The 27,967-nt window shown below is 54.5% G+C and overlaps 1 protein-coding gene across 3 annotated transcripts in view; it reads left to right on the forward strand.

Annotated features, from left to right (window-relative positions):
- ATP2A3 (ATPase, Ca++ transporting, ubiquitous) overlaps positions 1–27,967 on the forward strand; it is a 57,335-nt gene that overhangs the window by 23,034 nt on the left and 6,334 nt on the right. The window contains exons 6-21 of one of the 3 annotated variants that reach the window (XM_010573504.1): positions 3,668–3,748; positions 4,774–4,859; positions 5,387–5,851; positions 11,690–11,778; positions 14,406–14,508; positions 14,753–14,884; positions 17,189–17,314; positions 18,426–18,644; positions 19,091–19,426; positions 19,519–19,739; positions 20,489–20,691; positions 20,805–20,890; positions 21,500–21,633; positions 22,071–22,188; positions 22,840–22,957; positions 24,956–25,028. In XM_010573504.1, coding sequence (XP_010571806.1) covers positions 3,668–3,748; positions 4,774–4,859; positions 5,387–5,851; positions 11,690–11,778; positions 14,406–14,508; positions 14,753–14,884; positions 17,189–17,314; positions 18,426–18,644; positions 19,091–19,426; positions 19,519–19,739; positions 20,489–20,691; positions 20,805–20,890; positions 21,500–21,633; positions 22,071–22,188; positions 22,840–22,957; positions 24,956–25,028 — 2,590 coding nt within the window. Of the gene's footprint in view, positions 1–3,667; positions 3,749–4,773; positions 4,860–5,386; positions 5,852–11,689; positions 11,779–14,405; positions 14,509–14,752; positions 14,885–17,188; positions 17,315–18,425; positions 18,645–19,090; positions 19,427–19,518; positions 19,740–20,488; positions 20,692–20,804; positions 20,891–21,499; positions 21,634–22,070; positions 22,189–22,839; positions 22,967–24,955; positions 25,029–27,967 lie in introns of all 3 variants that reach the window. The other 2 variants (XM_010573505.1, XM_010573506.1) reach the window with 2 other exon arrangements.

Here is a 27,967-nt window from a genome sequence, read left to right on the forward strand (position 1 = left end):
AGATCTTAGTTTCTGTATTCAAATCCAGAGAGGTAAAATGATTTGGGCCAAAGCTGGGGCTCATCAGCCTGCCGAGGCTTTGCCCTGAGCATAGGGTGGCAGAGAACAGCAGAAAAGAAAAAAAAAAAAAAAAAAAGTGTATATTTCTGGCTCAGGTTTTGTGTGTCGGGAGGGTTTCCCCGTTTTCTGGAAGAACTGGAAGAACTTTTAATTTTCCGCCAAGATTCCCTCTGGAAGCGGCTCTCCCACGTGCATCCCCCGGACAAGGCGCGGGTGAAGGGCCGGTGCTGGGTGCCGCACCAGCAGTGCCAGGCGAGCGCTACTGCCAGCACGGGGGGGGGGTTCAGCGCTGCAGGCAGCGGCACTGGTCCTGCCTGCGTAGGCAGACTTCCTTGGTAACTGGGATTTGTTATTCGGGGAGGGCGAGAGGCAGAGGGGACCGGCTGCAGGGTGCTTTTGCCTCCCCAGTCGGGTTGCCCCCCCCAGCCCTTCTGTCGGGGTTTTGCATTCAGCGAAGGATGCCTGGGGGTCTCCTGCTTGACCCACTGGAGCCAAAGAGGATGGATTTCAATTATCCCATTTTGTTTGTTCATTAAATGATGCCGTAAACCCCCAGAGCCACAAAACTAATCCTCTCCTTTCCTCCTTGTGGCCCTGCTAGTGGAAACATGCTGCAATCCCTCCCGCGCCCAGCCAGCTTGCTGTTATTTATGTCTTCCAGTTGGGCTTCAGCTGGAAGATGAACATGAAAATAATGCGAGGAGGATCAAGCTGAGGAGTGCTGGCCAAATCCTCAGCTGGCCAAGCTGGCGGCGCTCCCAAGCCGGCTCCGGCAATGCGCTCCAGCTGCTGACCTGGCTTTTAATTAAATTAATTAATTATTAATGAATTAAATTCTGCCATCTTTCCCCAAATCAAGTGCTTGCTGCCTGCCCATCAGCAGCCAAATATTACTTTTTAATGGCACAATCAGCATCACGACTGGGAGGGAAAGAGCTGAGCTCTCTTCTGGAGGGGTTTGCAAATTATTCGCAAGTTCATCAGCGAGTTGTGGGTTTAGGAGGTTATAGCAAGTGGCGAGGATGCTGTCAGACTGCCTGGTAGGAAAGTGCACCAGGAGCAATAGCTTTGAACGTGGAGTGAACATCCAGGTGACATCCTGGGGATGGCAGGGACAGCGCAGGCAGGAGGGACTGGCTTCTGTTTGCATGTGCAAATGCAATAAATTTGGCAGCAGGGAGCAGAAAACCTGCTGCACCAAGAGAACAGGGGAATGCTGGTTGCAAGCTGGCAAGCCGTTTAAACCCAGCTGATTTTTGCCCTTTTGTAGCAAGGCAATCGAGGTGACTCCTTGTGCAGGCAGCTGCACAGAGATTAAATTTGGCTGCAGAACCAGCTTTCTGCCTTGCCCAAAAAGCGCGGGCAGGGCATTGCGCCGGGAGCTCCATCAGGTGCTGCACCACCTGCCCGTTCCTGCTTTGCTCGGGCAGCGCCAGTGGCCGCGGCGATGCAGCGTTGCCTCCTGTTTTCCTCTCTTTCCTCTGGCTTTTGGCACGGGGGAGACCTGCAGTGCCTGGGTGATCAGCGCATGTTCAATAGCTAATGGCTAATGGCAGCTGCCGGGTCCGTACATCTGTCCTGTCTGTCCTGCACCGTGCGAGTCTCCTGGGATGCTATCGCACTATCTACCCTTGAGCGGATGGTACCCCCATGGCACCGGGGCTCGATGCTGGCTCTAGATGCTGGCAACAGATTTTTCATCTGCAGGTTTAGCTAATGTTTGCAAACTCCCTGCCTTTCCCAGCTCCCTTTAAGGTGCTCCAGCTCCCTCCAGCAGCTGCAAAGTCTGAGGGAAGCACCTGGGGGGGGTGTCCTGTGAGTCCCTGTGCTTAGCATCCCCCAGCTCAACCCCCAAAAACGAGTGTGACGGGGAACGGGGCAGCTCTGGCCGGACAGCAGATGTTGCACACCACATCCCAGAACGCTCGGATCTGCAGCTGGAATAAATGGCTGGGCGGTGGAGCGGTGCCAGCCCCCCTCCCACCGCACTCGGGGGGGGGGGGTTACGAGCCCCGGGAGGAAGAGCTCGTTAAAGTCTGGGATTTGAGACAATCGTTAGCGGCCAAGCCAGTGGTGTTGTGTAACGTGATGTAAGGCTCTGTGAGCCAGGGCTTGCTCTGCCTCAATATTTCCGAAGCACCGGAGCGCGGTTGCGTCCAGCCGATAAGGGAGCGAGAGGAAGGGCCGGGAGGAAGAAACCCAGTGGGAAAAGCAGCTTTAAATGGGTATTTTAAGGAAGCACATGCACCTCGGTGGGTGGTGATCAGTGGCTGTCAGTTGATGGGGCTACTTTCCCTCGTAACCACCGTGCCGTGCCAGGACACCCGTGGATGGCTGTCTCGGCCACGAAAGGTCTTCCAGTGTCAACAGCTTCCAGTCGGCCCACAGAGCCCTGAAACGGGGTTAAGAGTGGTGTTGGGAGGCTCAGGCTGCTCCAAACTGGGGATGTTTGGGGGTTTTTGCAGGGAAGAGGCAAGATGGGGGTGCTTTGGGGGTTTTGCAGGGAAGAGGAGAGACAGGGATATAGCGGGGCAGGCGATGTGGGGCGGTGGCAGGGCCACGCCAGGGTTTGGCTGGGGGGCAGAGGGTGTGATGCTTGCTGCCCTGAGGACCGCATGCCTGCGCCTCCAACTGCGGCAGCTTCACTCCAAAAATTAAAAAAAAGATACCTGCCCTCCTGCCCGCTCGCTGGCAGGAGGAGGGATGCGGGTATTCACTGCTTGTGATGGTTAAGGGGGGTCCCAGCCAGGGCAGAGGAGCACATGTCACCGCGGAGCTGCAGCCGGGGCAGGTGGGACGTGGGGGCTTGCTGGGAGCCCACTCGGGTCCTCTGCTCACCCGGCTGCCCCGTGCAGAGCTCCTGCCTTTGCTGTTGTTCTGGCAAACCCGGCTGAAACCACAGTTAGCTTTGCTTGGGTGGCAGCCGGGGAAGGCGATGGACAGGGCTGGCAGGCAGGTCACCCGCTCTGGCAGCATCCCTGTGCAGCAGGGACTGGGCAGCGCTTGCTCCTGCTGAATTTTGTGGAGGGAGGTGATGCTCGAAACATGCGGTCGGTCCATGGGAGAGGGTGGAGGGTGCCTGGCACAGCACGAGTAACCCCCTTGGCCTCGGTGCTGCTGCTCGCCCCCTGGGCTGGCTGCTTTTGTGCAAGATAATCTCCTAAAATTAGAAATTCCTCAAGGTCCCGTCACTGTGCTGCCTGATGTCTGATTGCAACTGATGGCACTTCTTTCCAGCTTTCTTTTTTTGACTTGTGAATTATAGACATATAAAATCAAGCTTCAAATGCAGCAAGGAGGCATGCTGGGGGAGGACCCTTGTTTACCATGGGCTGGACCCCTCATTGCTGCAGGCTGGGTGCTGCCATGTGCCTACACTGCATAGGGACACTGATTCACAGCAAAAGCCAGTCCCTGCCCTGGCGACTGGATGGTTGAAATAGAAAATGAGGGGAGACAGCAGGAACTGAGGTGCAAACCAGTGGCCCCAAGCCTTGGGGCAGAGCCTGGCTGTGCTGGCGCGTTCGGGGTTTGCCGTTCCCCTTCCCCGGGGTGGTGGGCGCTGCTGGTCCCACCTGACGGAGCTGCTCTGCTCTTGTCCTTGTAGTTGGTGACAAGGTGCCGGCGGACATACGGATCATTGAAATCCGGTCCACCACCCTGCGGGTCGACCAGTCCATCCTCACAGGTACGTGCAGGCGTGATGGGGCGGAGGCGGCTGCTGAAGGCAGAGCTTTTCCATCTGCCATCTTCCCGGCGCCAAATTTTGGGACTGATACTGGGCTAAGTGCTTTGCTGGGGTGGGAAACGGGTGGGAGAGTGAGACTGAGGACCTGGGGAGGTCCCAGCATCATCTAAAAGTCATGGCATAGGCAAGATGTGCCCGGTGCTTGGGCATCCCTCCTGCAAAACACAAAGCATGGGGCTTTCCTCTGCGACACTTGGGGTTTCACGAGGGGCTGCTCAGTCCCTGCCCACACTCTTCCCGTGCAGCCGTCGCATGATGACTGCTGGTGCACAAGGCCTTGTGAATTCAGGGAGAGGTGACAATATCTGGGGCTTTTTTTTTTCAAGCATTGGGAAAGCCCTTAAAGCTGATAATCTGTGATGTTTCAAAAATTCTCTCTCTCTGCTGTCAGGGAAGGCCAGTGAATGATCAGCTGACAAAAAAGGCTTCCAGTATTTCAGCTCTCTTGTCTGATTTTATAAAGGCATCGAGTTAGGAGATGGCAGCAGGGTAGGAAAAGCAATCAAAGAAAAAGTTAAAACCACAGGGAAAGGAGCCCAGTCTCCTTGAAACATGGATTTGCATTAACTTAGTTCTCCAAGGGCAAGAAAAGATGCAGAAAAATGGCAAATCTGCAAAGAACATGTAAACTTTCAGTAGAAGGGCTTTGGGCACCTTTCCTGTTGTGCTGCCCTACAAACCCTATCTGACTGCGCAAACCTGTGCTGCAAGACAGCGGCTCCCTGGTGCCAGGATTTGGCCCCATCCCATTTGGCTGTATGGGAGCTTGTGGTCGCTAGCAATCTGCACCGGTCATTTTTCTGCAGCCCTCATCTTCGGAGCACCTCGGCCCAGCTCTGACATCCCCACGATGGATGTTTCAATGGTTTGGTGGCAAAGTGCTGCTTTAGAAAGCCATAGGGGTTGTGATGCAGGCTCATAACAACGTTGAGTGGTGGTTCATCTCCCCTCTTTTGTCTTGGCAGGAGAGTCTGTGTCAGTGATCAAACATGCTGACCCCATCCCTGACCCCCGAGCTGTCAACCAGGACAAGAAGAACATGCTTTTCTCCGTAAGTCCCTTATGCCTGTCCTCACCTCTTCTGTGGTTTTCCAAAGAGCCGCCAAGAGGAGAGGCTGATGGACACGGGAGATCTCTGAGCAGTGAAAGGGAGTGCATGCGTGAGAAAGACCCAACCCCATAAAAAGAGCCCCAAATCCATAAAAATAAGGACCTGCTTCATTTGGATTTCATTTGGGTTGTGGCACATGATGTCCTTAAATGCCTTGGGCAATCTCAGCAGGTTTTCCATCGAGTAGGATGGGGAAAGGGTTTGTGGTTGAGCCTGGAGCTATTGCAAATTTGGGTTTCCTCCTTGCTCGTGCTCCTCTCGGGCAGAAGTCAAGTCCTTCTTGGACTCGTCCATAACGTGAGAAGGCTCTCAAGAGGGCTCTGCTGCTGCTTTAGGGTGGGTTTATATAAAAACCCACACTGTTTTGTTTTCCCCTTAACCAAGATCTCATGTTGTCCTTTCACAACAAGCGGCCCCGAGAGGTTTCATGCCCACATATCCACTCTGGCCTCTTTCTTCCCTCCCAGGGCACCAACATCGCAGCTGGGAAGGCTGTAGGGGTTGTCATTGCAACAGGGGTGTACACCGAGATCGGGAAGATCCGAAACCAGATGGTGGAGACCGAGCCCGAGAAGACCCCCTTGCAGCAGAAGCTGGATGAGTTCAGCCAGCAGCTCTCCAAAGTGATCTTCCTGGTGTGCATCGCTGTCTGGGTCATCAACGTCAGCCACTTCAGTGACCCCGTCCACGGCGGCTCCTGGTTTCGGGGGGCCATCTACTATTTCAAGATTTCGGTGGCACTGGCGGTGGCTGCCATTCCTGAGGGTCTTCCGGCCGTCATCACCACCTGCCTGGCGCTGGGCACGCGCCGAATGGCCAAGAAGAACGCCATCGTCCGGAGCCTGCCCTCGGTGGAGACCCTGGGCTGCACCTCTGTCATCTGCTCCGACAAGACCGGCACCCTCACCACCAACCAGATGTCCGTCTGCCGGGTGAGTTTTGGGGTGCAGGGGCGTCACTTGGTAACCCCCGAGCACCCTGCATCACTCCATCCCCATCCTGGGGTACCGGGCTTTGCTGTCCTCACCAGATTTTTATCATATTAGGGATCTGAAGGTGAACGTGGAAGACAGTTTGTAGGAAGCCCTGAGCTTCCTCTCTGGCTGACTAGGGGCGAGGAGGTTTATGGCTTCTCTTGGCATGGTTGTAATTAGAAAACTCACTTTTACGAGCACACCGGTTTGGAGGTGCTATGTTGCAGACTTATTTCAGGGCTCCCGCTCCAGAGAGCATTTCTTCCTGCTGGGATGTGGCGTTAAGACAGAGCTGCTGGACACGCCAATGCAATTGGCCTCCTCTGCAGTCTTGCCCATTTTTCCGTTGTTTTTAACCAAACCAGTGAGAAATCCTGGACCATGCAAAATTACAAAGTCTGGACCTGTAAGGCCAAAACTTGGAGGGTCAGTGCAATGCATGGGTCTGTGACAAGATTGCACATGGGTTAAGATGCCCATGACCTGGTGAAAAGGTGCTTCGGTTACCCGTTCTCGCCTGGCAGAAGGTCTGCCATCAGCAGTTGTGTGCAGCTGGGCTTGGATTGAAAAGCACTTCTGATGGAGGGAGCCCTGGGGTGGTTTGGCGAAGAGATTGAAGGCTCCTGGTCTACCGGAGAGCTTTGCTCCCATGTGCCTGGCTGTATGGAGAGGTGACTTGTTAGGAAAGCCTGGACCATCCAAGTACTTCTCAGTTTCCCCATTAATTCTAAGTCTCAGGAAAGCTTTTTTTCATGGCCTTGGCATGTCGGTTTTATAGAAGAACCTTGGAAAATATGTTGCTGTGGGGAAAAATGGACCTGGCCACCGTCCCTCCTCTCTGACACTTGGGTAGCATGGTGGGAAGCCATGACCGTGCTGCAGGCTGTCCATGGGCTTTGGCCACTGCTTTGCTCAGCACAAACTACAGATGACTGGAAATGTCTGATATTTCTGTCCTGTAAATGATTTAAAATGAGACATTGCTGGAACGAGGCAGTGACCAAGCTGCCCACGTCTCGCACGAGGAGGAGGTTCCCCCCAGCCCATTTTCTGAGCCAGTGATGCAGGAAAGCAAGTAAAGGGTGACCCCAGTGTTTGGGGTCTCTTTAGCTCTGCAGAGTGCAGAAGGAGAGATAAACGTGACCGTGCCTTCCCCAAACCACTTCCTACTGGACGATCTGCTTCTTGAACTTGGGAAGAAGTGCCACCATCACCCGTGTTTCAGCACGGTCGGGAGAGGCAGGATTAGTGGTGCTGAGACAGGGAGAGGGCAGGAGGGGGATGGAGTGGGACACTGGCACACAAGAGGGTTTTAGCATCGATCATCATTTGCAGAATGAACTTTGGGGGGAAAAAAAAAATTCAGTTCAAAATTCAATGTATCCTCCACCCCATCTCCCCACAACCCTGTTCTGATATCTGTGTTATTCACGTGGTTGAATCCGGACTCCCAGGGCGCGATACCGAGAGCTGGGCAGGCCCCAGGACACACAGACACGGCTGTTAATGTTTAACAGACGGGGATTCCCGTGTTGACGCAGGCAGCCCCGCCGAGCGGAGGGTGGGTAAATATTTGTGCCTGGTGGCTGTTGGCACATCCTGGATGTGCTCCTGCACTGAGCAGCTGGCTCAGCCGTGGGGGTGAAAAAGCCACGAAAGCCTACTGATAACCTGGAAAAACGTATTAATTGAGTGTGATTTAATTAACTCACACATTAAATTTGGGTGAGCGCAGCTGCTCGGCCACAGGGTATGCTGCCGAGCAGTGCTTGCCCTTTACGTCTCGCAGCTGGCATCGGGTCTGTAGACCTGTAAAGTGACTCGTGAAAGGCTTCGGGTCTGTTTTAAAACCCTCAGCTATTTTTTAAGGGCTGCACCACCGGCTCTGAGTCCTGCTCGGTGCCTGGTTCTCATGGTTGGGTTGCCGGCTGAGCCAGCTCAGCGGGATCCATACGGATCCCAGCTGGTCAGCAGGAGCGAAGCCATACCCCCCAAATGCCCGTAGGTGCTAGGTGCCCACTGAAGGACTTTGTGCCAGGGGCCTCGTCTATCTGGGGTGTCCGAGACTTTGGTGCATTTGCTTTGACCTCAAGTCCAGCGGAGGCTACAGCTCTGCAGTAACGCGGTAAAGCCACAAACCTGCTTAGTAAATCAGATGAAACCTGTGGTTCCTATCACTCACCTTATGGTCAGCTGGGGGGGCTCTGAGACCACCATCTCACCCAGCCCACGGTGTGGAGCAACCAGGGACAGCCTTCTCCCAACCATTAAATAACCATGCGGCTGGGAGTGATGGGGATCTGGCGGGGGTGGGAAAGGGGACAGAGGGGCATTGCAGCTCTGCTCTTGCATATTTAAATCACTCTCCGAAAACTTGCAACACCCTTTTATGCATCATAACTTAATTTTCCAGGAGCACGAGGGTGGTGTTGGAAAGTCAGGACCCGAAGCGGAGATGCGAGTGTGGCTGTCCAGGCTTGGGGCTGCTGCTGTGGGGGACAGGGCAGGACGGGGCTGGAGGGGGGAGATGCTGGTGCCCGGTGTCCGGGGGAGAGAGGTGGCTGGTGACATTTGGCAGTCTCTGAGATGGCTGGTGTTCTGAGGAACAAGAGCAGAAAGGGGTTTATTTTCAATAAACCTTGTAGCAGAGCCTGGACGTGCAAACTCCTGTCCCCGGTGCAGCCACCCAGGAGCTGTGCGGGTGCTATTTGCTTTTTAATCTCCAGGACACTGTGCCTTGATTCAGCAGTTTTGTTTGTGTAAACCAGTCACTAATTAATGGGAGACGTTGCCGGGGGTTTCCCTGGGGCTGTGGCCCAGCCACGGGCTGTGGCAGTTGCTGGTGGGTGCCTGTCAGCCGGGGCTGCTCCCAGCGCAGGAGGAAGATGATGCTGATCAGTGGGCTGATTGATGGGTAAATGACTGATGATTACAGCCTCTTACTATTCCAGAGAGCAATCCTGTCTTGTCTGCCTTTTGATGAGCAGTTCTTTTAAAGATACTACAGAAAATATAGAAATGTGGAGACGTATCCTTTGCATCTCTCTTCCCCGCAAGCCTACAGCCAGATGCCATGTGCTTCTCTGGGGACGGTGCATCCATGAGTGCCCTTTGCTTTCTAAAAATACACGCCAGCAGTGTCCGGCTGTGTGATACAGCCCCGGGGCCAGGCGAGATCCACGGGGCCGGAGGAGCGATGGCCGAAACCCTTTTGGAGCAGGGTGCGCTCTTATAAGCACATAGTAATGTTTTCCTTGCGATCTCTCTGTTGCATGAAACACCCAAATCGCCGGCGAGGTTTTAAAAGGGTTAAGGGCAGGGAGGGTGAGCAGAGGGAGGCCCTGGGGCAGCGCTGGCTGGGTTCCCGTTGCTGGATGCTGGAGCTGGCATTCACCGTGGGCAGCCCCTCGGCGAGCATCTCTCTTCGGCAGCCTCCCCAAACCGCCCAGCCGAGCTGCGGCACGCAGTTTTGCCACCTCCTTCTATTGCAACTGTTATTATTTATATTTTTTTTTTTGTGGTGGAAACCTTACCTATCCTCTTTATGGATTAAGACACAGCTATTTTCTCTGGACTGTTTCCACTGCCTGAAAACCTGCCCCCTTTTCAGCCTGGAAATCTGCCGAAAACCTGCAAACACCTTTGCAATGCCCCGGCCGCCCCCTCGCTCTGCCAGTCACGCAAGCTGGGAGCAGTCAGGAAATTTGATATAACCTCTGGTTGCTGTGGGTTACGCAGCACCTTTTTTAAATAGGCATGGAAAAATAAAGGGCCTGGAATGATTTTTTTTTTCTTTTCCTTTTTTAATAAGAAAATTGCTATTGTGAAAGTAGCAATTGTTTCGTCGCCATGAGCGTTTGAAAACAAACAAGCCCGTATCAGGCAAAACCACCAGTGGCTGGGGTGGATGCTTTCAGCTTTTTTAATAAATGAGTCCAGTCAGCGTTTCTGAGCGCAGGAGTCCATTTTCTGAAGAGACCAGGAGATTTTGGCTCTCTGGAAGGCTGATGGCATTGGATGTCTCAAAAAGAGATGAAGGATGCTCAGCCTTCAAAGGTCCCTTTTGCTGTTTTCTCAAACTGGGCACCACACTTTGCCTTGGTTTCTGGAGCCTGTCATCTCAGGGAGATGTTGCCAAAGGAGATGGGATGTGTTTTGGCTCTCTTTATCGAGATCCTTCATGCGTTAGTGTTTGCGCCTCCTGCCAGAGCAGCTCAGCGCCTCGACAGAGGACCTGGGCCATCTCTTCTGTAACCCTTTGGCTCATGATTTTCTCTGAAACCCTTGAGGGATGCTGGGGGGCCCTGAGGATGGGCTCTGGGAAAGGAGCTGAGGGCAGCAGCCCAACAAACGAGGTATAGCAAATAGCTATGAAGCTGTGGAGCCTTGGGGAGGTTGCTTTGGGCTCAGAAGTATTCACACAGGAGACGTACGCTTTGAACCTCCTGCTTTGATTTGCCCAAACCTGTAAAATATGGAGGTGAGAAACCCGCTGAGGTGTCCTGGTGCTAAACCTGCTGCAAATGTGCTTCCCCGAGCTTGACCTTTTTTGCTTGGCTTGGCCCTAAGCTTGCACCTGGGGATACGGGGCTGCATGGGGAGGTCTCACACCCACCAGCCAACACGGCTGCACTGGCAGGGTGCCCTTGTATTAACAATAATTAATAATAACAGTAAATTAACCTCTGTTAGTTGCTGGAGGAAGTGCGGAGGAGAGAGAAGTAGGTGGTACCCGGAACCGTTGCATCTCTGGTGCTGAGCAATGCCTCCTGATTTCTCCAGCATCTATTGCTTTCCTCTTCTGAGGAACATCTCAAATAACCAGAGGAAAATAAATAGGGAAAAAAGAGTTATTTGAGGGGGGGGGTGGGGGTGGGACGGACAGTTGCCACAGCACCCACTTTCTGGAGCCGCTGAGCAGGTTAATGGAGCTGAGGAGAGCATCGCTTTCCTGCAGCCATCCGCCCTCCTGGCTGCTCCCCGCAGGCAGTCGTGGCCAGGGAAATACATTCATCAAAACAATTTTATTTATTTATTATGTTACTTTTTGTCTTCAGCATGGGTCATAAATAATGATTAAGAAGAAACAAGCATTGCTGAACCGTCACCTTGGCTGGGGTTGGGCACTGCTTTTGCTCCTGCTGGAGGCTGCCCCAAAGGGTGGGCTGTGCTGGGAGGCAGCAAGGGGGGACTGGGAGAGCTTGGGGAGAGGGGGATTTTTATTGTATTTCAGTTTTGGGGGGGTTTGTTGCTCTGAGTATAGCAGCAAGAGGGAGACTGGAAGGGGTTTGAAAGGCAAAAATCACTAAAGATAGAGCATGTGGGACTTTTACAGCTCCCCTGGGCTTTGTTACCGAGCTGCCACACTGCCTGAAGCCGAGCTGTGATCCCAGTAATGCGCACGGCGAGCTGGTGGTCGAGAGCTGGCTGGGAAAGGGTGGCAGGGGCAGCTGGTCAGATCCTGCCCCACAGAGGCTTTCCAGGGCGGCCGGGGCAGGAGTGGAAACCCGGACCCGGCTCCTTCTCTGCTCCAAGAAAAACACAGGCACCTTGTTAGGACCTGGCTCAGCATTGCTCCTCTCCCATGGAAAAAAAGAGCTGGAGGAGGCAAACATGAAAAAGGCAGGGGAGAGCTGGAAGGATTCGAGAACGGTGGGTGACCAGGGAGGGGGCTGAGCCCAGTGCCGGCAGGGCCATCCCTGGGACGGTACCGGCTCGCAGGTCTCCAGGCTGGGCACATGGGTAGTACCAAAAAATCGCTGCCTAATGCTCTGTCTCCGTCTTTCCCCCTCGCAGATGTTCATTATGGAGAAGGTGGAGGGTGCCCAGTGCAGCCTGCACGAGTTCAGCATCACCGGCTCCACCTACGCCCCCGAGGGACAGATGTGAGTGCGGGTCCCCTCCGCTCCACGGGTGACGCAGGGTGGCCCTGGGCTGGCAGCACGGTGGGGGCGAGGTGGGAGGGTCGAGCTCGTGGCCACGGCTGGGGTGAAAGGGTTGGGGTTCCGCGGCGGTTTGCAGCCACGCTGAACCCTGCCTATGGAGATGCTTCTGGGTGCTGGTTTTCGGCCACGTTCGGCTTGCAAGCATCGGGTGACTGCCCGTTGCTTTTGGTGGGACCCGGGACAATTGTTTCACCCTCCCTCGTCCTGCTCGGCCCTCGTCCCCGGCTCTGCCCCCTGCCCTTCCACTGCTCAGCAAAGGGGCTTCCTCGGGATCAGCTCTCCCTTCATTAGCAATCCCGGTAAAACGAGCCTGCTTTTGAACTGGACAGGTCAAAGCGGATGGAAACGGCAGGTGTGGGAATAGCAATGAAGGAGGCTTTCTGCAGCACATGCTCTTTCTCCAACTTTCTAAAGCCTGTGCATTTTCAGGGTTGGCTGGTGACTGTCACCCTTGCCCCGAGCAGGACCCGGGTCCAGCAGCTCGTCCCGCAGCCGCGCTGCCGGCAATGGGCAGAGGGACTTGCAAACCCCGGCCAGAGAGTGCTTCCCGAGCCCCGCGTCCTTGCAGGGACAGCCGAGATGGCTGCTGTGCCTGGAGTGCGATCCTGCTGGCATCAGGATGTGTTTTGGGGAAAAATGTGGGCTTTGCTGAGCTGCAGCCGAGGGTGGGGAGTGGAAGCCAGGGGCTTTTCCCTGCTATGTTACTGCACGTGTGGGGTTTTCTGCTGTTGTGTTTGTTTATTCCCCCTCCTTCAAAAGGAGGTGATCCTCCCCAGCGTGGGGAAAGTCTGGGAAGGAGGAAGATGAGAAGCTCAGCTGGTGGCTGGAGCGCTCCCTGCTCCCCTTTGCTTTGCTGTGTGATCCCGGGCACGTTCTTCACTGCGGTCCCTTCTGCTCATCTGTGGAGTGACTATAATTCATCCCAGCCTCAGACTTAATTTCATGAATATTTATTGAGCCAATTTGATTCTTGGCTAGGACTCTCCATTAAAAAGGGAGCCAGGTCATAAGCTGGTATCAATCAGTGCATTTCAATTAAATGAGGAGGGCTGAGGGGCTGAACTCATGTCTGCTAACCTCTGAAGCTGCAATGTTCCCTCTCCCTTGGGGACTGCCTGCAGCAGGGAGGCTCTGCGCTGGCCTCTGCCAATTCATGTTGCTTTTGAGTTTTGCTTCAGCCCTGTGCTCATCTTGCACATCAAGGGGGATGTGAGGGCTCACTTAGGCGTGACGGGGAGAAACCCACCCATTCCCCCGGGGCTGGTGGGACTGAAATGCTTGGAGGACTTGGTGGCTTTCCTTTAGCCTGGTCTTGGTGTGGGGGATATTACGTGCTTGGCTTCAGGTTTGTTCACGTCCCCACACAGCACCCATCCAGCAGCACCTTTGCTGATGCCTTTCCTGGCACGCGGGTCTCGCCTGGCTTCGTGCAGGGATGGCGACGATGGGGACGTATCCCCCCACGCCTTCCCAGCAATACCCAGGGGATGACATGCTCCAAAACTCATCCCTGGTATTTCCACTTTCCCAAACATCAAAACCCAGCCCAGAGCGTCTGCAGGCTCCCTCCTCCACCCGCTGCCTTCCCGTGTCCGTGAACCCCGGGCTGGGCAGCATCCTCTGGGCAGGAGGCAGCGTCTCTCCCCTGCCCGGTCTCAGCCCAGCGCGGCTTCTTGTCCCTCAGCAAACAGATTTTTCAGATTTTCTTGGCCGCTCCCTGTTTTCCGCTCCTGAGCTGTAACAAGGGCTCCAAAATGTTCTTTCCATTGGGAACCAGCAGTGGAATAAACTGATCCTAATAACTGCCTGACAAATTATTTTTCCAGCAAGCAGCTGACCGGCTGGGTTTATACAGCTCTAACCTGCAGTTACCTCTCCTGGAACTGGGATAATTTTTTATTTCCCCTGAAAACCACCGCTACTGTTTCTGCCACTGGGCAGCGGGTGAGAAGCAGCGTCCGGCTTGCCTGGTGTGTTCAGGACTGCTCCTTTCCAGTGACACTGGTGCTCCTTTACATAGCAAAGAGCTGCTATTTAGGAAGCAAAGGCCACAGTTCGCCGCTTGCTTGGAAACAGCCGCAGCAGTGCAGTTGTTAAATTTGTCTGCTGCTTTTAAATGCTCCCTTGGGTGCCCTCCGGCTCACCGGACCGTGAAGCAGCCAGTTCCACAGCTCCTTTGGATCCCCAGCAACTGGAAACCCCTGGGGGAGTGAATATTAACTTGAATTTCTTTTTTCCCCTTTTCTCATCCATTGTCTTCATCATCAGCCTTTTGACAGCCCCTGCTTTCAGGTCCAATGCTCTTTTGAGCTCCACTGCAGCCCCCTTTATTCTGGGGCGCTCCCAGAGTTTATGTGCCTCCTGTGATATTTTATTTGCAACTAGTCCTGCCCCATTTGGTAAAGCACAAAATGCGAACCCAAGTGTTTATTGCCAAGCCTGGAGCTTTAACTGGGCTCTTTCTCCCTCTTTTGGGAAAGTTTTACAAGGGATATATAGGAGAAACTAAGTATTATTTGAACGTGTAAGCTGGTGTAAGGCTTTGGGGGGTTGTTTTCTCCCCGCAGCCTGAAGGACGAGCAGCCGGTGCGGTGCGGGCAGTACGACGGGCTGGTGGAGCTGGCCACCATCTGCGCCCTCTGCAACGACTCCTCGCTGGACTACAACGAGGTGTGGGGGGGGCACCGGGGCTGGGGAGGGTGCAGGGGACCAGCGATGCTCTTCCCTTCACTTTGGGCCACTTCGGGGCAAAGCCAGTGGAGGTTTGTCCCTTGGGATCCCCTTCCCTGGCTTCAACTCATCCCAAGGTGATGCTCTGGGAGCCCCAAGGTGTTGCAGTGGGCAGGAGCATCCTTGGTCAGAGCAGCAGGTAGAGGACGTGCTCTTAAGCTCCTTTTTTTTTTCTGCCCTCTAGTCCAAAAAAGTCTATGAGAAGGTGGGGGAAGCCACTGAAACAGCCCTGACGTGCCTGGTGGAGAAGATGAACGTCTTCAACACCGACACCAGCAAACTCTCCAAGGTGGAGCGAGCCAACGCCTGCAATTCGGTGAGTGGGGGGAGGCCTCTGTGAACTCCGGTGCCAGGGGACAGGAGGGAGAAGAGGGCTTTGGGACGACTGTTATTTGAGCAATAACCACTTGCGATGATCTAAGGGACTGATCTGCCACAAGGATGCAATTTCCTGGCTTGCAAGGGGCTGAGCTGTTTTCAGAGCAGATGGTGCAATGGCCCTGGGGGGGCCAATGCCGGGGCCGTGGGGACTAACCTGGGTCCACACAGAGCTTCGAAGCGGGTGATCCCTGAGGCTCAAACTCAGCCCAGTCCCTGCTCAGCCTGGAGAAACCCCCTTGGTGATGGCCAGAGCTCTGGCTGCAGATGAGGAGGTTTGGAGTTTTGTAGCCCGCAGCAAAGCAGCCGTCCCCCATAGTGTGAACCAAACCCCGTTCCCCAAAGCCATGCCTGCCTGAACGAGGCTTGCTCTTTGGAAACATCTGTTTCTGATGTGAAAATATCCCGTGCTGGCTATTCCCCTGCTCCAGCTGTCCAGTGTCTCCCTGACCTCCTGGTGAAAATACGCTTTCATGTCTGGATTTACTTGGCTTTGGTAGTGTGCTGTTAGATCGTATAATGTCTTTGCTTGCTTGAAGGAAGGGCTCTCTGTTCTGGCATTTCTTCCTCAGATAGGTCCGAGCAGGTCATAATAAATCCCCTGACTCCTTTCTGATAAGGGAGATGGAATTTCCCAGCTGTACATCAGTCCAGCAGCTGCTTTGTTACATGTGCCCATCACTGCCCTTCCACTCAGATGCCAGGCTGGGTTCGGTCGCTGGTGCTGCTCTTCTTACTCTTGTGTTTGGGCAGGGACAAAAAACCCTTCCTTGGATTTTCCTGGCAGTGTTTCTTCACTGCTTCTTGATTTTGCTCCCAGTTGCTCTGTGCTTTGAAATCTCTGGTGAGATTTTGGGGTTTCCACAGCGACTGGCTGCTCTCGGGTGTCCTTGCTGCTGCGCTGAGCGTGCAACACCCAGCGGGGACAGCACTGCTATTGTGGGCACAAAACTTCCCGCCTGTGTGTAGTCACTGCACTCGTGCTGGGTTTGGCCTTTGAGAGCCACTTGCTGTTTCCCTGGTAGATCCATAGACAGTGCCTGCGTTTTGCATGGGCAAATCCCCTTTGCACAACTCTCCGCCTCCTCAGCTCCCGCTCACAGCTTCGCTGCAGTAGGAGCATCCTTTTAACCTTGAACTTGCAAGGTTTTACTCCAAAAGAAGTTTTCTTTTCCTTTGCCGCCTTCACTGATTTATTTAGATTTAAGCTGCTGTAAAAGTCCTGTGCAAAACCTGCTTGTGTCCCCATCACAAGCAACACCCTCCTGGCAACAAAAAATAACAATGGTATAAGCAGAGCAAGGTTGGCATCAACGTCCCCACTGCCCTCTCTGGAAAATACTTTAGATCAGCCCCAGATGCCCTGCTCATTAAATGGTTTTTTTGGGACACAACGTGTCCTCCCAGGAGTAAGGCTCAGCCGCCGCGATGCTGATGTGGATGCACGAGAGGGGGATCGGTCTGAGGAGGACTGGCTGCTATCTTGCTGGGCGTTTGGTTCCTTAAATTATTAATTAGTAGCAATAGTAGTGCCTGATTTGTGGTGGGGGTGTTGGGGCGGAGGAGCCTGTCTGTGGGCACAGCCTGCGCCCGTGGGTCCATGCGTCGGGGCAGCCCCTGCTCTGTCCTCACCTTGCAAACCTGCAGGTACCATCTGAGTGAACGATTGTTACTGCTTAGCTGGCAGTCCTCAGGGTAATTAGCATGTCCTGAAATGAGCCTAATTAGAGTCTCAGCTGTGAAGATGCTTAATTTGATGGGAACCAATCTGGCCTCAGGGGATGTTGGTGCTCCCACTCCCACTGACCCATGTGGGTGCAGGATCAGGGCAAACCCCTCAACTGTTAAGGAGTGGGATGCAATTCCCCTTCCTGCAGCGTAGCTGGAGCCCAATGGGGGGAAGTCTCCCCCACCTCTCTGGCAAATGGGGCTTTATCTTAGGCTACAGCAGCTGTTTGGTATCCCGTGTGGGGTCAATCAAATAAAGGTCTGGCACACACTGGCATGTGCTGTGGGCTGGGCAGCAATGCTGTAGTCAGAGGGGTTAAAATTCTCCCCAAAAATTGCATAGGGAAAGCTCCTTCTGCTTTTTGCACTGTCCCATCCCTCCTGGCTCCTGTGGTTGCCTTTCTCCTCCCATCACCAGCCCTATGCTGGCTCGGCAGGGTTGTTAGCCAAGGCGGAGAGCACCGGCTGCTGTGTCCCTGTCATGTCCCGGCTCAGCCCCGCGCTGTCCCCACAGGTGATCAAGCAGCTGATGAGGAAGGAGTGCACGCTGGAGTTCTCCCGCGACCGCAAGTCCATGTCAGTGTACTGCACGCCCACCGGCCCCGGCCACAACTCCGCTGGCAGCAAGATGTTTGTCAAGGTAGGAGAGAAGGTCCTCAGCACCCTGCAGAGTCCTCCTTCCCCATGCACACCCCAGCAGGATTTGGCCCTTACTGCAGCGGGCAGTGATGCTTTGCAGTTTGACTCGTCCCTTAGCTGTCTTGGGGTCCAGGAGCCAGCAGGTAGGCTGGTGTGGTCAGGGAGGAGGTGAGTTTTTTGCAGTATTGGTAGGAAAAAAAGGAGGTTAAATGATTTGGAGGGAGGAAAAGGTGCTGAGTGTGCAGGTGCTGGGGCCAGGGAAGAGCTGCCCCTGTGCGAAATTTGGGCGCTTGCCTTTATTAAAGGCTTGGACCCTCCAGACATCAGTAATGCCCAAAGGGCGATGTCCAGCTTTCCACTATAACCAGAAATAAAATAGTGTTTTAAAGGGCATTTTTTTCCCAAGAGAAGAGAAGTGGCCGCATTTCCCCCTGCTGACTCTGAGAAGACTTGTATATTGTTGTTCCCGCTCGGAGAACTTCTTGGTGGGTGAAAACTCTGTCCTCCAGGTCAGGTTGGGACCCTCCGGAGCCACTGCATCTGTGGCCTCATGGTCCTGGGTAAGCTTTTTTAAGAGGAGCAGTAGAAGGATTGCAAGTTTTATATTAAAAAAGCAATGTCAGGGGTCCTTTGTACGGTCAGAACGGATGGGGTGAGATGCTGTGATGCTCAAGGACATGTTTTCCTGAAATCACAAAGGCATCGTAAGCAGCCGCTGAGCATCCCACAGGCAGTGCATTTTTTCGTCAGAGATTTACAGCCCTAATCCCCTCCAGGTTTGAGAGGGCATCTGTGGTGTGGGAGTATCTCGGGCAGACGTGTGGGTTTTGCAGGAGTCAGGCGGATCCCCCGCAGAGCAGATCCTGCTGCTCTCCGGTGACCTGATGCGGGTTCGTCCTTCCCGGCCGCGGTCCCCGTGCGCTCGGTCGGAGGCTGCCATCTAGCGCGCTGAGCCACCGTGCCGGCATGTGCCTGCTGGAGTTTTGGGGAGATTTCCTTCTCCTTTGCCCCAGCTTGGTGCCTTCCCTCCCTCTGGCACTTCCTTCGGTGTTGGCAAGAGACGCTCATCCTCCAGGTTCATTCCAGCCCCTAAGCCCTCCGCTCCTCCCCAGGGTGCCCCGGAAAGCGTGATCGAGCGCTGCAGCCACGTCCGTGTGGGCACTGCCAGAGTCCCGCTGACGACCCCGGTGCGGGAGAAGATCTTGAGCAGGATCCGGGACTGGGGCATGGGCATCGACACGCTGCGCTGCCTGGCCCTGGCCACCCACGATGCGCCCGTCCGCAGGGAGACCATGCAGCTGCACGACTCCGCCGCCTTCGTCCACTATGAGGTACGGCACCAGGAGCTTTTTTCCTTATTCCCAAAGTTTTCCCACCCGCTTCCAGCTGCCCCAGCAGTATTTTCTCTCTGGTTTCTCCGTGGGCAGTTGGCAGTGCAACAGCTCAGCTCGTCCTCTGCAAACCCCCGTACAGAGCTGTATGCAGCGGGGCTGGTCCAGCCAGTAGCCCCGTCCCACTGGGCATCCATCCCTGTGGGCTGACCACTGAGAGAGGCCTGGGAACCACCAAGAGGGACGGGGAGGAGGGGAGCGAAGCAAAAAGATGTGAGGAGCAGCACAGGGGATGGGAGCATCCCATTGCATTGGGGCTGTTGGTAGAAAATTTCCTGGAAGTTTTCTCCCAGGGGAAATCCCCGTGCCCAGGGTCATTTCCCAGCAGGGAGGGAAGCGGGTGCATCCCTGAGGGTTAATGTGGGTCCGGGGCTGTCCTTCCCCAGAACAACCTGACCTTCGTGGGCTGCGTGGGGATGCTGGACCCTCCCCGCAAGGAGGTCACCTCTTCCATTGAGATGTGCCGCAAGGCCGGCATCCGCGTCATCATGATCACCGGTGACAACAAGGGCACGGCGGTGGCCATCTGCCGCAGGATCGGCATCTTCTCAGAGAACGAGGACGTGGCCGGCAAAGCCTACACGGGCCGGGAGTTTGACGAGCTGCCCCCCGAGGCGCAGCGGCAGGCGTGCCGCGATGCACGATGCTTCGCCCGCGTGGAGCCGACGCACAAGTCCCGCATCGTCGAATACCTCCAGTCCTTCCACGAGATCACCGCCATGGTGAGTTCCCTGGGGACGCCCCACCACCCCCCGGTCCCCTCCTCTCCACCCAGCCCAATCCCTTGCACCCCATTAATCATGGCTTCGTGCAGACAGGCGACGGCGTCAACGACGCCCCGGCCCTGAAGAAGGCAGAGATTGGCATCGCCATGGGGTCGGGCACGGCCGTCGCCAAGTCGGCTGCCGAGATGGTGCTCTCCGATGACAACTTCTCCACCATCGTGTCGGCCGTCGAGGAGGGCAGGGCCATTTACAACAACATGAAGCAGTTCATCCGCTATCTCATCTCCTCCAACGTCGGGGAGGTTGTTTGGTGAGAGCCCCCCACACTGGGCACCATGTTGAGGGGAGCAGTGGTGGGGACATCCCCTGGGGCAGGTGACCTGCAGTCCTGTCCGTGTCCCCTGTCCCCGGCAGCATTGGTGCCCCAAATTGTAACCCCAGGTACCAAACGGAGCAGCTATGCCTTGTCTCATTCCCCAGGGGCAGGGGGATTTTTCTTTTGTAGTTTTTAATCATGCCGCCCCCCCAGGAGCTGTTTTGTTAATGCATTGCCTATTTAAGCCCATCCCAGCATCTAAGATGGGTGCAGATATTTGTGCACAGGCTGTTGTCACCAGGTCACACTGACGCACTTTGCATCAGGTCCTGGGCAGCTCTCCCTGTCCCTGTCCCTGACCATCCCTCCCAGTAAATCAGCACCATCCTCAGCAACGTGGGCACAGCCTCGAGATCACCTGAGCATCCTTTGCCCTCTCGTTTCAGCAGAGGTGTTTTTGCTGGGAACGGGAACCCGCATGGCCATGGGGATGTCAATGGTTGGGTTTCAACTGCAAAGCAAATTTTAATAGCACCAGGAACAAATTTTAGTTGCAAAACTCAGTCCTGGACTTCAGATTCCTGACTCAGGGACTGCGGGTTCATCTGCAGGACTTTGGATGAATATTCACTTTGGGGTGTTTGGATCCAGGGTTCCTGCTCACTCCCCTTGCACGACACAGACACTTTCTCTGGCTGCCCCAGACCTCATCTAATTTGGCATCTCTGTTTTTTTCCCTGCAGCATCTTCCTGACGGCCATCCTGGGCTTGCCCGAGGCCCTCATCCCTGTGCAGCTGCTGTGGGTGAACCTGGTGACGGACGGGCTGCCGGCCACTGCGCTGGGCTTCAACCCTCCTGACCTGGACATCATGGACAAGCTGCCCCGCAACCCCAAGGAGCCCCTCATCAGCGGCTGGCTCTTCTTCCGCTACCTGGCCATCGGAGGTGAGACCCCGCGGGCGCCGGTGGGCAGAGGATGAGGATGGGCATGGGGTGCCATGGGGTAGGGTGCCCCTTGCTGGGTGCTGGGGGTAAAGGTGTCTCTCTCTCGGCTGCAGTGTACGTTGGCCTGGCCACGGTGGGTGCAGCGACCTGGTGGTTCTTGTACGACGCCGAGGGACCACAGGTCTCCTTCCATCAGCTGGTGAGTTGGGAGGGGAACGGGCCGATGAGTTGAGCAGGTGGGTGAGGGCATGGATTCAGGCGTTGGGGTCTTTCCTCTACCTTTCTTCTGTGGTTGTTGTAGTGTTCCCAAATTCCTGGCGGAGAAGACAATAATTTAAAATAAAAGCAAATTCTCTCCCTCAGGCTCATGTTCCCAGCCTTGCTTCTGCCAGTGACCAGCATGATGGGGAAAACTTGGTTCAAAGAAGCTGAAAGTAGCTCCTGTACCTTGAAGGGGATCAATTGTTACATTACTGTAGGTCTGAACAAGGTGGTGGGAGAGCGGGTGCCATCGCATCCCAATGTCATGTGCAATGGAAGATGTATTTTTGATGGAGATGCCTGTGTGCTCAAACACCTGATTAACTGCACGTGAAAATCTCTAAGCCACTATCCAGCCATAACGCCAAAGCCCCACCACAGCAGAAGCTGGGTCACTTTAGACAGTTTTATCAGTTGATCTGAACTGTGGGATATTTAAGAGCACCCCTAATAATCAAGGTTCACCATGTGCCCCCCAACCAGTCGACCTGCCTTTCCTACACTGCTACTCTGCCATGTATTTACCAGCGGTTTCCTGTGCCGACAGAGGAACTTCATGAGGTGCACTGAGGACAACCCCATCTTCGAAGGAATCGACTGTGAGATCTTCGAGTCCCGATACCCGACCACCATGGCTCTGTCCGTGCTCGTGACAATTGAAATGTGCAATGCTCTGAACAGGTAGGGTGGCCGCAGGATTGCTCTGTACGCTCTACGCATGACTGGTTTTGGGTAGGGTCTCTTTGGGCATCTGTTGGTGGGCTGAGGGCTTTGCTTTGACTTGGCAGAGCCATTTGGAGTGTTCTCGCAGGGCACCACTGGGCTCACCCTAATTAAACTCCTCCAAGCCAGTGTGCTGCTGTCGATAGCTGTGAAAGAAGGACTGGATCTGCATCCATTAGCAGTTTGGCCCTGTTAACGACCGGTCCTAATCCACGCATGGGTGGTTGCGTTGAGATGGGTGTCCAGATCCAAATCGTGGCGAAGCCTGAAGCTGAACAGTCTGGAAGAGAGGGGCTATAGCGTAACAGCCTTGGAGAGGAGTGGGCACCCCCAGCTTAGGCAGGCACAGGGAGCAGGAGGTTACTGGGGCTAACGCTGTCCCCTCGCTTTCACAGTGTCTCTGAGAACCAGTCGCTGCTGCGGATGCCACCATGGCTCAACATCTGGCTGCTGGGGGCCATCGTCATGTCCATGGCTCTGCACTTCCTCATCCTCTACGTCAAGCCCATGCCTGTGAGTGCCCCGTGCCACCTCTGCCTGCAGCCCAGGGGCTGCTTCTGTGGGCGAGGACATCCCTGGAGCAGTCTTTGGGTCTGGAAGCTTCTGGGATGGTCGTCCCCAGCATGTGCCCTCAGGACCAGGTCCTATGACTGGAACCAATATGGGGACCGGGAGACACCCTGCCCCAATGAGCCTTTACTTAAGTCAGAAGCTCTCCTTATAGGCAGCGCAAAGGGGTAATGGATGTCTCGGCTCCTTTTGGAGGCATTGCCTCCCTTTGCAGTCTAAGGCTGGTGATGCCTCTGTTGATGCCTAAGCGCGCTTAAGATGAAGCAGGTCACTGTGCCCAGGAGGTTACGTTGTCCTTTGTCCCCTGCTAAGCGCCTGTGAGCACATACAGTCCTAGATTGTGCCTCACTTTCCTCATCTGCAGGAGAGATGAAGGACATAATTTTTGACTGATCTTGGCCAAGAGCCACCTTGGGATCATGACAGACCTTGAAGAAATTCTGTTCTTTGGGCTGTCTGGATCCTCCCTCCTTGTACGTGGGATGACCCTTTCTCAGCCTGTGCCATACAACAACCTGACCCTTAAAACAAACAAGCAAAAAACCCATCCCACCTCCTTCCCTATTGACATGTCCAATCCTTTCCACCTTGCAGCTCATCTTCCAGGTAACCCCCCTGAGCTGGCCGCAGTGGGTGGTTGTGATGAAAATCTCCCTGCCCGTTATCCTGCTGGACGAAGGACTCAAGTACCTTTCCCGCAACCACCTGGACGGTGAGCATGGTCTGCACCACACTCAGTTATGTTTGCTCCATGGTGCTTTGCTTGGGGTTCATGGTGGCTTCATGGACACCTCGCTCACCTCCTCCGCTCGTGTGGTATCTGCATCTGCATGTTCATCCACCTTTGCTGTGAAAAAGGGACTTTTCCTCCTACCCCCTTCCTTCCCGGGTGCCATGCCAGGCAGAGCAGTTGGTACTTCCATCTGCTTGAAATACTCCCGTAGGAGCTGGAGCACTAGATAAATCTGCCACCTGTGTTTATCCAGCTCCTCTTGAACCTCTGGGAACTGGATCCCTTCTCTTATAAAGCAAAACACTGATTTCGAACAGGAATCCATCCTTTTTTCCCCTCAATCTTCCACCCCTCTATGTCCATCCTTATCTTGTGTTTGTTACCTCTATATTGAGATCAAATGAGAGCTGAACACCTTATAAACTGGTTTTAATGGGGTTGCCCTTGACCAGCACCTCTCAGGATCCGGCGCGTGGTATGCGTGGAGGAGAAGCAGCTCCTGTGACACTGGGGCAGCGGTTCCCATGTGCTCCTGGGCTCCGTGCTGTAAATCACAGCATGTGTTTAGGCAGCCCTCCAAAGAGATGATATCATCTTTTCTTTCATTTCTTGCAAAAGATGTTGCTGTGGGTGATATCTCAGCGCTGAGTTAAACCTGCAGGTTTTCCCGGCAGTGGCTGCGGGGCCACGGCTGCTGAGCAGTGATGTGCCTGCCATGGGGCTGGCCCCTCTCCAGGAAAAGAGATTTTATTCGTTTTTAGGGTGTGCTTGCCCTGACAGTGATAGCAGGGAGAAGAAGGGCAGGAGAGACACCGTCCTTGCCCAAGGAAGCTGTAGAGGCTCAGTGGGGGAGCAGATGAACAACCTGAGTGTGGGGACTGGATGTCCTTCCACAGCATCACTTTGCTCAAACCATTTTTCACCCCTTGGGCAACCAGTGTTCTAGCAAACCCCTCCTTTTATCTTCACCCTTTAAAAATGACCCAGGAAAACTGCAAAACCATTCTTGCCTTTCAGGGCTGAAGGCAGGTCCATCCAGCCCTGGCAGGGAGCGATCTGGGGCATCACGGCAGCTCTGTTTGATTTCTCATGGAGCAGAACCATGCAAAAAGCTGAAAATATGGGATGGGAAATTATTGCAAGCAGGAAACGATCACAAACTGGCCGCCCTCCCCATCAACTGGTTCTGGCGCACTGGGGGTGTTCACGTCAGCTTTCCTTTCTGCAGCAATCTGATGCATAACCACAGCGATTGCTCAGAGAAGCCTCTGCTGAGAAAGGGGGGTGCAGGGGCTCCTATTTTTACACACCAGATAGAAATTGTTTCTAGCTTATTTTTATTTAGTTGTTGCATCTCTCAACAGCCTGATAGGTGCTTTGCATCACCCAGGTCTCTTTTATCATACGATTACAAGCTTGTAGCAACAATTTTATGGCACGGTACTGGGCTGGGGCGTAGGAGAGCTGGTTAATTCCTGACTGTTGCATCCCATGCATGCCCTTGGTCCTCACTTCATCATCTGTCATCTGGGGATGAGTCTGTCTTTCTCCCACACTTTGCATTTCTCTATAAAAACAGCACTGGTGGAGGAAGGGCTTTTCTTTGGCTCTGCCAGTGCAGCTCTGAGCACAGCAGGGTTTCTGGCAGGTGTATGATCCTTTCGAGTCCCATCATACCAGCTCAGCGTGTTTCCTTCCTCCATGCCATGCTTCCAGCATGCCGGGTCCTCTGAGCTGCCCTCATCCCCACGGTCACGATGCTGCTGATGCCCACGGGTCGCACTGTGTCTCATCCAGCAAGGGTTTCCCATGCAGCTATTCAGTCACAGCTACGGGGTAAAATCACGCTTATGTCATCACACTTGAAAGAAATAATTGAAGTCCTGCATATTCCTGATTCCTCTGGGCTTTGAAAAGCAAACAAAAAAAACCCTCAGAAAGCCACTTTTAAATGTGGTATTGTGATTTTTTTACCAGGCATTCTCAGGACGCTAAGACACACGTGGAGCGGGGAGCACCAGTTGAAAACCTGCAGGACTCCAGAGCAAGGGTTGGCTTTCTTACATGTCTCATCCCTGAATGCCATATCCCCATGCTTCCTCCACGACTTGCTCATGTGTGGTGGGGACCTGCTTGGAATGTGTCTGGGTGAACGTGGCTTGGAAAACCAGCCGATAACGGAGCCCAGGGATCCTGTACCCAGACAGGATCTCCTTTCCCACACTGGTCTCTGTGTTTTGCTTCAAAATAAGGTCTAAAAAGCCCGTGAAGCATCTGTTTGTGTGGCAGTTTTGGCCAGGGGCCAGGCTCCCGCTTGGTCTCTGCAAGGCAATACGTGGGGCTGGTCTCCAGCGTGGGACCTTCTGAGGGATGGCCAAGGGTGTTCACTTGAGGAATGCAAATGTATAGCTGTGAGTTCTGCTGATTCAGGTTTTGCATGGGAAAGTTTCTCCTTTGATAAGATTTCGATAAGTCGTGTTTCCATTACGCTGGATTTTCCTTGTCCTTGAAGTGGCAGAAAGCTGAGACTCTTCAGTTTTCACCGTGGTCTCAGTGCTTTACGTTCCTCTCCCCATCACCCCGGTCTCTTCCAGCCTCTCATCTTGCATGCTTTGCATGTATTGCTGCTTTCATCCATCTCTGGCCCCTCTGAGGTTTCTGCTGTCTCAGGTTTGGGAGGCAATGTGAGTGTGAGACAGCAAGCGAAAGTTTTCGGCTGAGCTAGGTTGGCTTGGTGCGACCTGCAGATGTTCTGGGCAGGAACATAGAGATGTTCTCCAGGGCCCTCTCAGGGGTCCAGCACACAGATACAGGCTGGCAGGCTCACAGGGGCTGACCACCCTCAAGGACCTCTTGCCCTCGTATTTTTAATATTTGCCATGCTCTATGCATTTAAGTGTATTGCTCTTTCTGAGCCCCGTGGCACGCAGGAGGAAGGTTTCCAGGCATCTGTACCAAGACCTTGCAGAAGTCTCTTTTCTGAGTGATTCTCGAAAGGTACCAAATCCAGACAGCTCACTGAGACAACCCTGGTGCTTGTGTCCCTCCGTGCGCCGTCAGCCCACTGCCGTGGCCACCCTGCTCCCCTCCTGCCTTCCTGCACCATCCCTGGAGCTCCTCATCTTCACCATCTCAAAGCAAACCCATCGCAGGTATCGGTGTTGCCACCGTGGTGTTTTCACTTGTTTTCAGCACCTGAAGCAGCAGGCCCTGCCGGAGTGCTTGGGCTTCACCATTTCTCACCTGCGCCATGGTAAAAGCAGGGACAAGTCAAGAAGCGGGTGCTTTCTGCAACACAGCTGTGCAACTGCCCTGACAGCAGCAGCGTCACTGAAAAGCAGAAGTTTTGATGCACGAGAATTGTCTTGGCGTGTTTTGTGGCAGATGAGCATTTATGCAGCTGTTTGTCCTTACGCCTGGTGAGGACGGCAGTCCCCAGGTGATTTTGCAGGAGCTGTGAGGTGGTGGCCGCACCGCTGGGTACCTGTCCCCCCACGGTGTCCCGTAGCTTCCTGCCGCTGATGTGCAGGCGAGATTCCACCCTTGGGTGAGCATCTCCTCCAAGGGAGATTTGGCTGCTTATCTGCAAAGTCGGTATCGGCTTTACGCTTTAACATCCTCCCAGCGGAGAGCAGCTGGCAGAGGTGGCTGTGCGGTGACAAGTGCGTCGCGCTCCCTGCCAGGGCTCCGCATCGCTCCGAGACAGCCCCAAATCTGCAGGGACCAAAATCTCCGTGTCCCTTCACAAAAAGCCTCCAGCACACAGCAAAAAGGAGCTGCTCGCCTTCATCTCCCCCGTGCCTCCGCACCTGGGGATGAGGGCAGCCCCTCGAAACACCCCCCAGGGACACAGGGGCTGCCACGGCCACCCGCTTTCCCTGCGGAGAAGGCAGGCATCCGTCTCCCCGGCGCGGCAGAGAGCCGGGAGCGAGCACCCGCAGCCCTGGCCTGCCCTTGTAGGGTAATCTCTGCGTGGAGCTACCTTGGCTGGGCGCTGGCGCCGGGGGAGGAATGCGTCCCCATGGGCCAAGTTGTTCGCTTGAGCTACGGGATGCTCTGAAGGAGAGTGGTGCCGCACCTTTCAGTGCCAGAATGTCTCCGGATGAGATTTTACAGCTCTGCTGCCTTGCTTTTTATTTTTTCTTTTTATTTTTCTTCTTATTTCCCCCTCTCTCCTGTTTTTTTTGTGTGCGTGCCTGTGTCATGCTTTAGAAATGGAAGAGCAGAGGGAAGCTCTCGGTGCTGAAGTCCTGGTATTGCAAAGGGATGGGAGGAGGATTTCCATTTCGGTTTTCTCCCGGGTTCTGGGGTCTTGGTTGAAACTCGGGGTGCCCTGCTGCAATGGGGGAGAAGTGCAATTTTCAGAGCTACAAGGGCTGCAGCGTTTCGCTCTGTGGAGGGAGTGATCCAGGCTGGCGGCTGCAGCCTGCATCCCTCGAGCATCACCTTTTACGGGAACCCGTTAAGAGGAAAGTCAAAAGCAATAAGGAAAAACCTCCCAAAAAGCCTTGGCGGTCCTGGCAGGGAGCAGATTTTGTAGATGAGCTCGCGTTGATCGGTTGCAGGGTTGCAAGAGTTCAAGGGCTGTGACACCTCTGGGAAATTTGGTGTGAGGCAGGATCGAGATGGATTGCGATCGCCCCATCATTCCTGCAAACAGGTCCCCGCATCCCCCCTGCTCCTGCCACCAGCGTGCGGAGAGGAGAGCCAGACACCGGCGGGTAGGGACCTGCACCCTATTAAAGCTAAGTGGGTGCCAGACCCTTGGCTGACTGCAGTTCTCATGGAAACACCTCTCTCTGTGCTGGGGGGGTTACTTAGAGGCCCGAGACTAACATTTTGAAGAGCATCCACCGTGGTTGAATGCTTGCTGTCAGTGCTGCAGCCGTGTCCTTTCCCTGTCTCTGTACGGCGTGGCCACCCCCGTTTGCACAACCACAGGGTGAAGCGTTTAGGGGAAGCAACGTGACTGGCAAATAACCACCGGTG

This window comes from Haliaeetus leucocephalus, unplaced genomic scaffold (assembly GCF_000737465.1).
Source record: "Haliaeetus leucocephalus isolate CR32 unplaced genomic scaffold, Haliaeetus_leucocephalus-4.0 Scaffold395, whole genome shotgun sequence".
In the NCBI taxonomy this organism is placed as follows: domain Eukaryota; kingdom Metazoa; phylum Chordata; class Aves; order Accipitriformes; family Accipitridae; genus Haliaeetus; species Haliaeetus leucocephalus.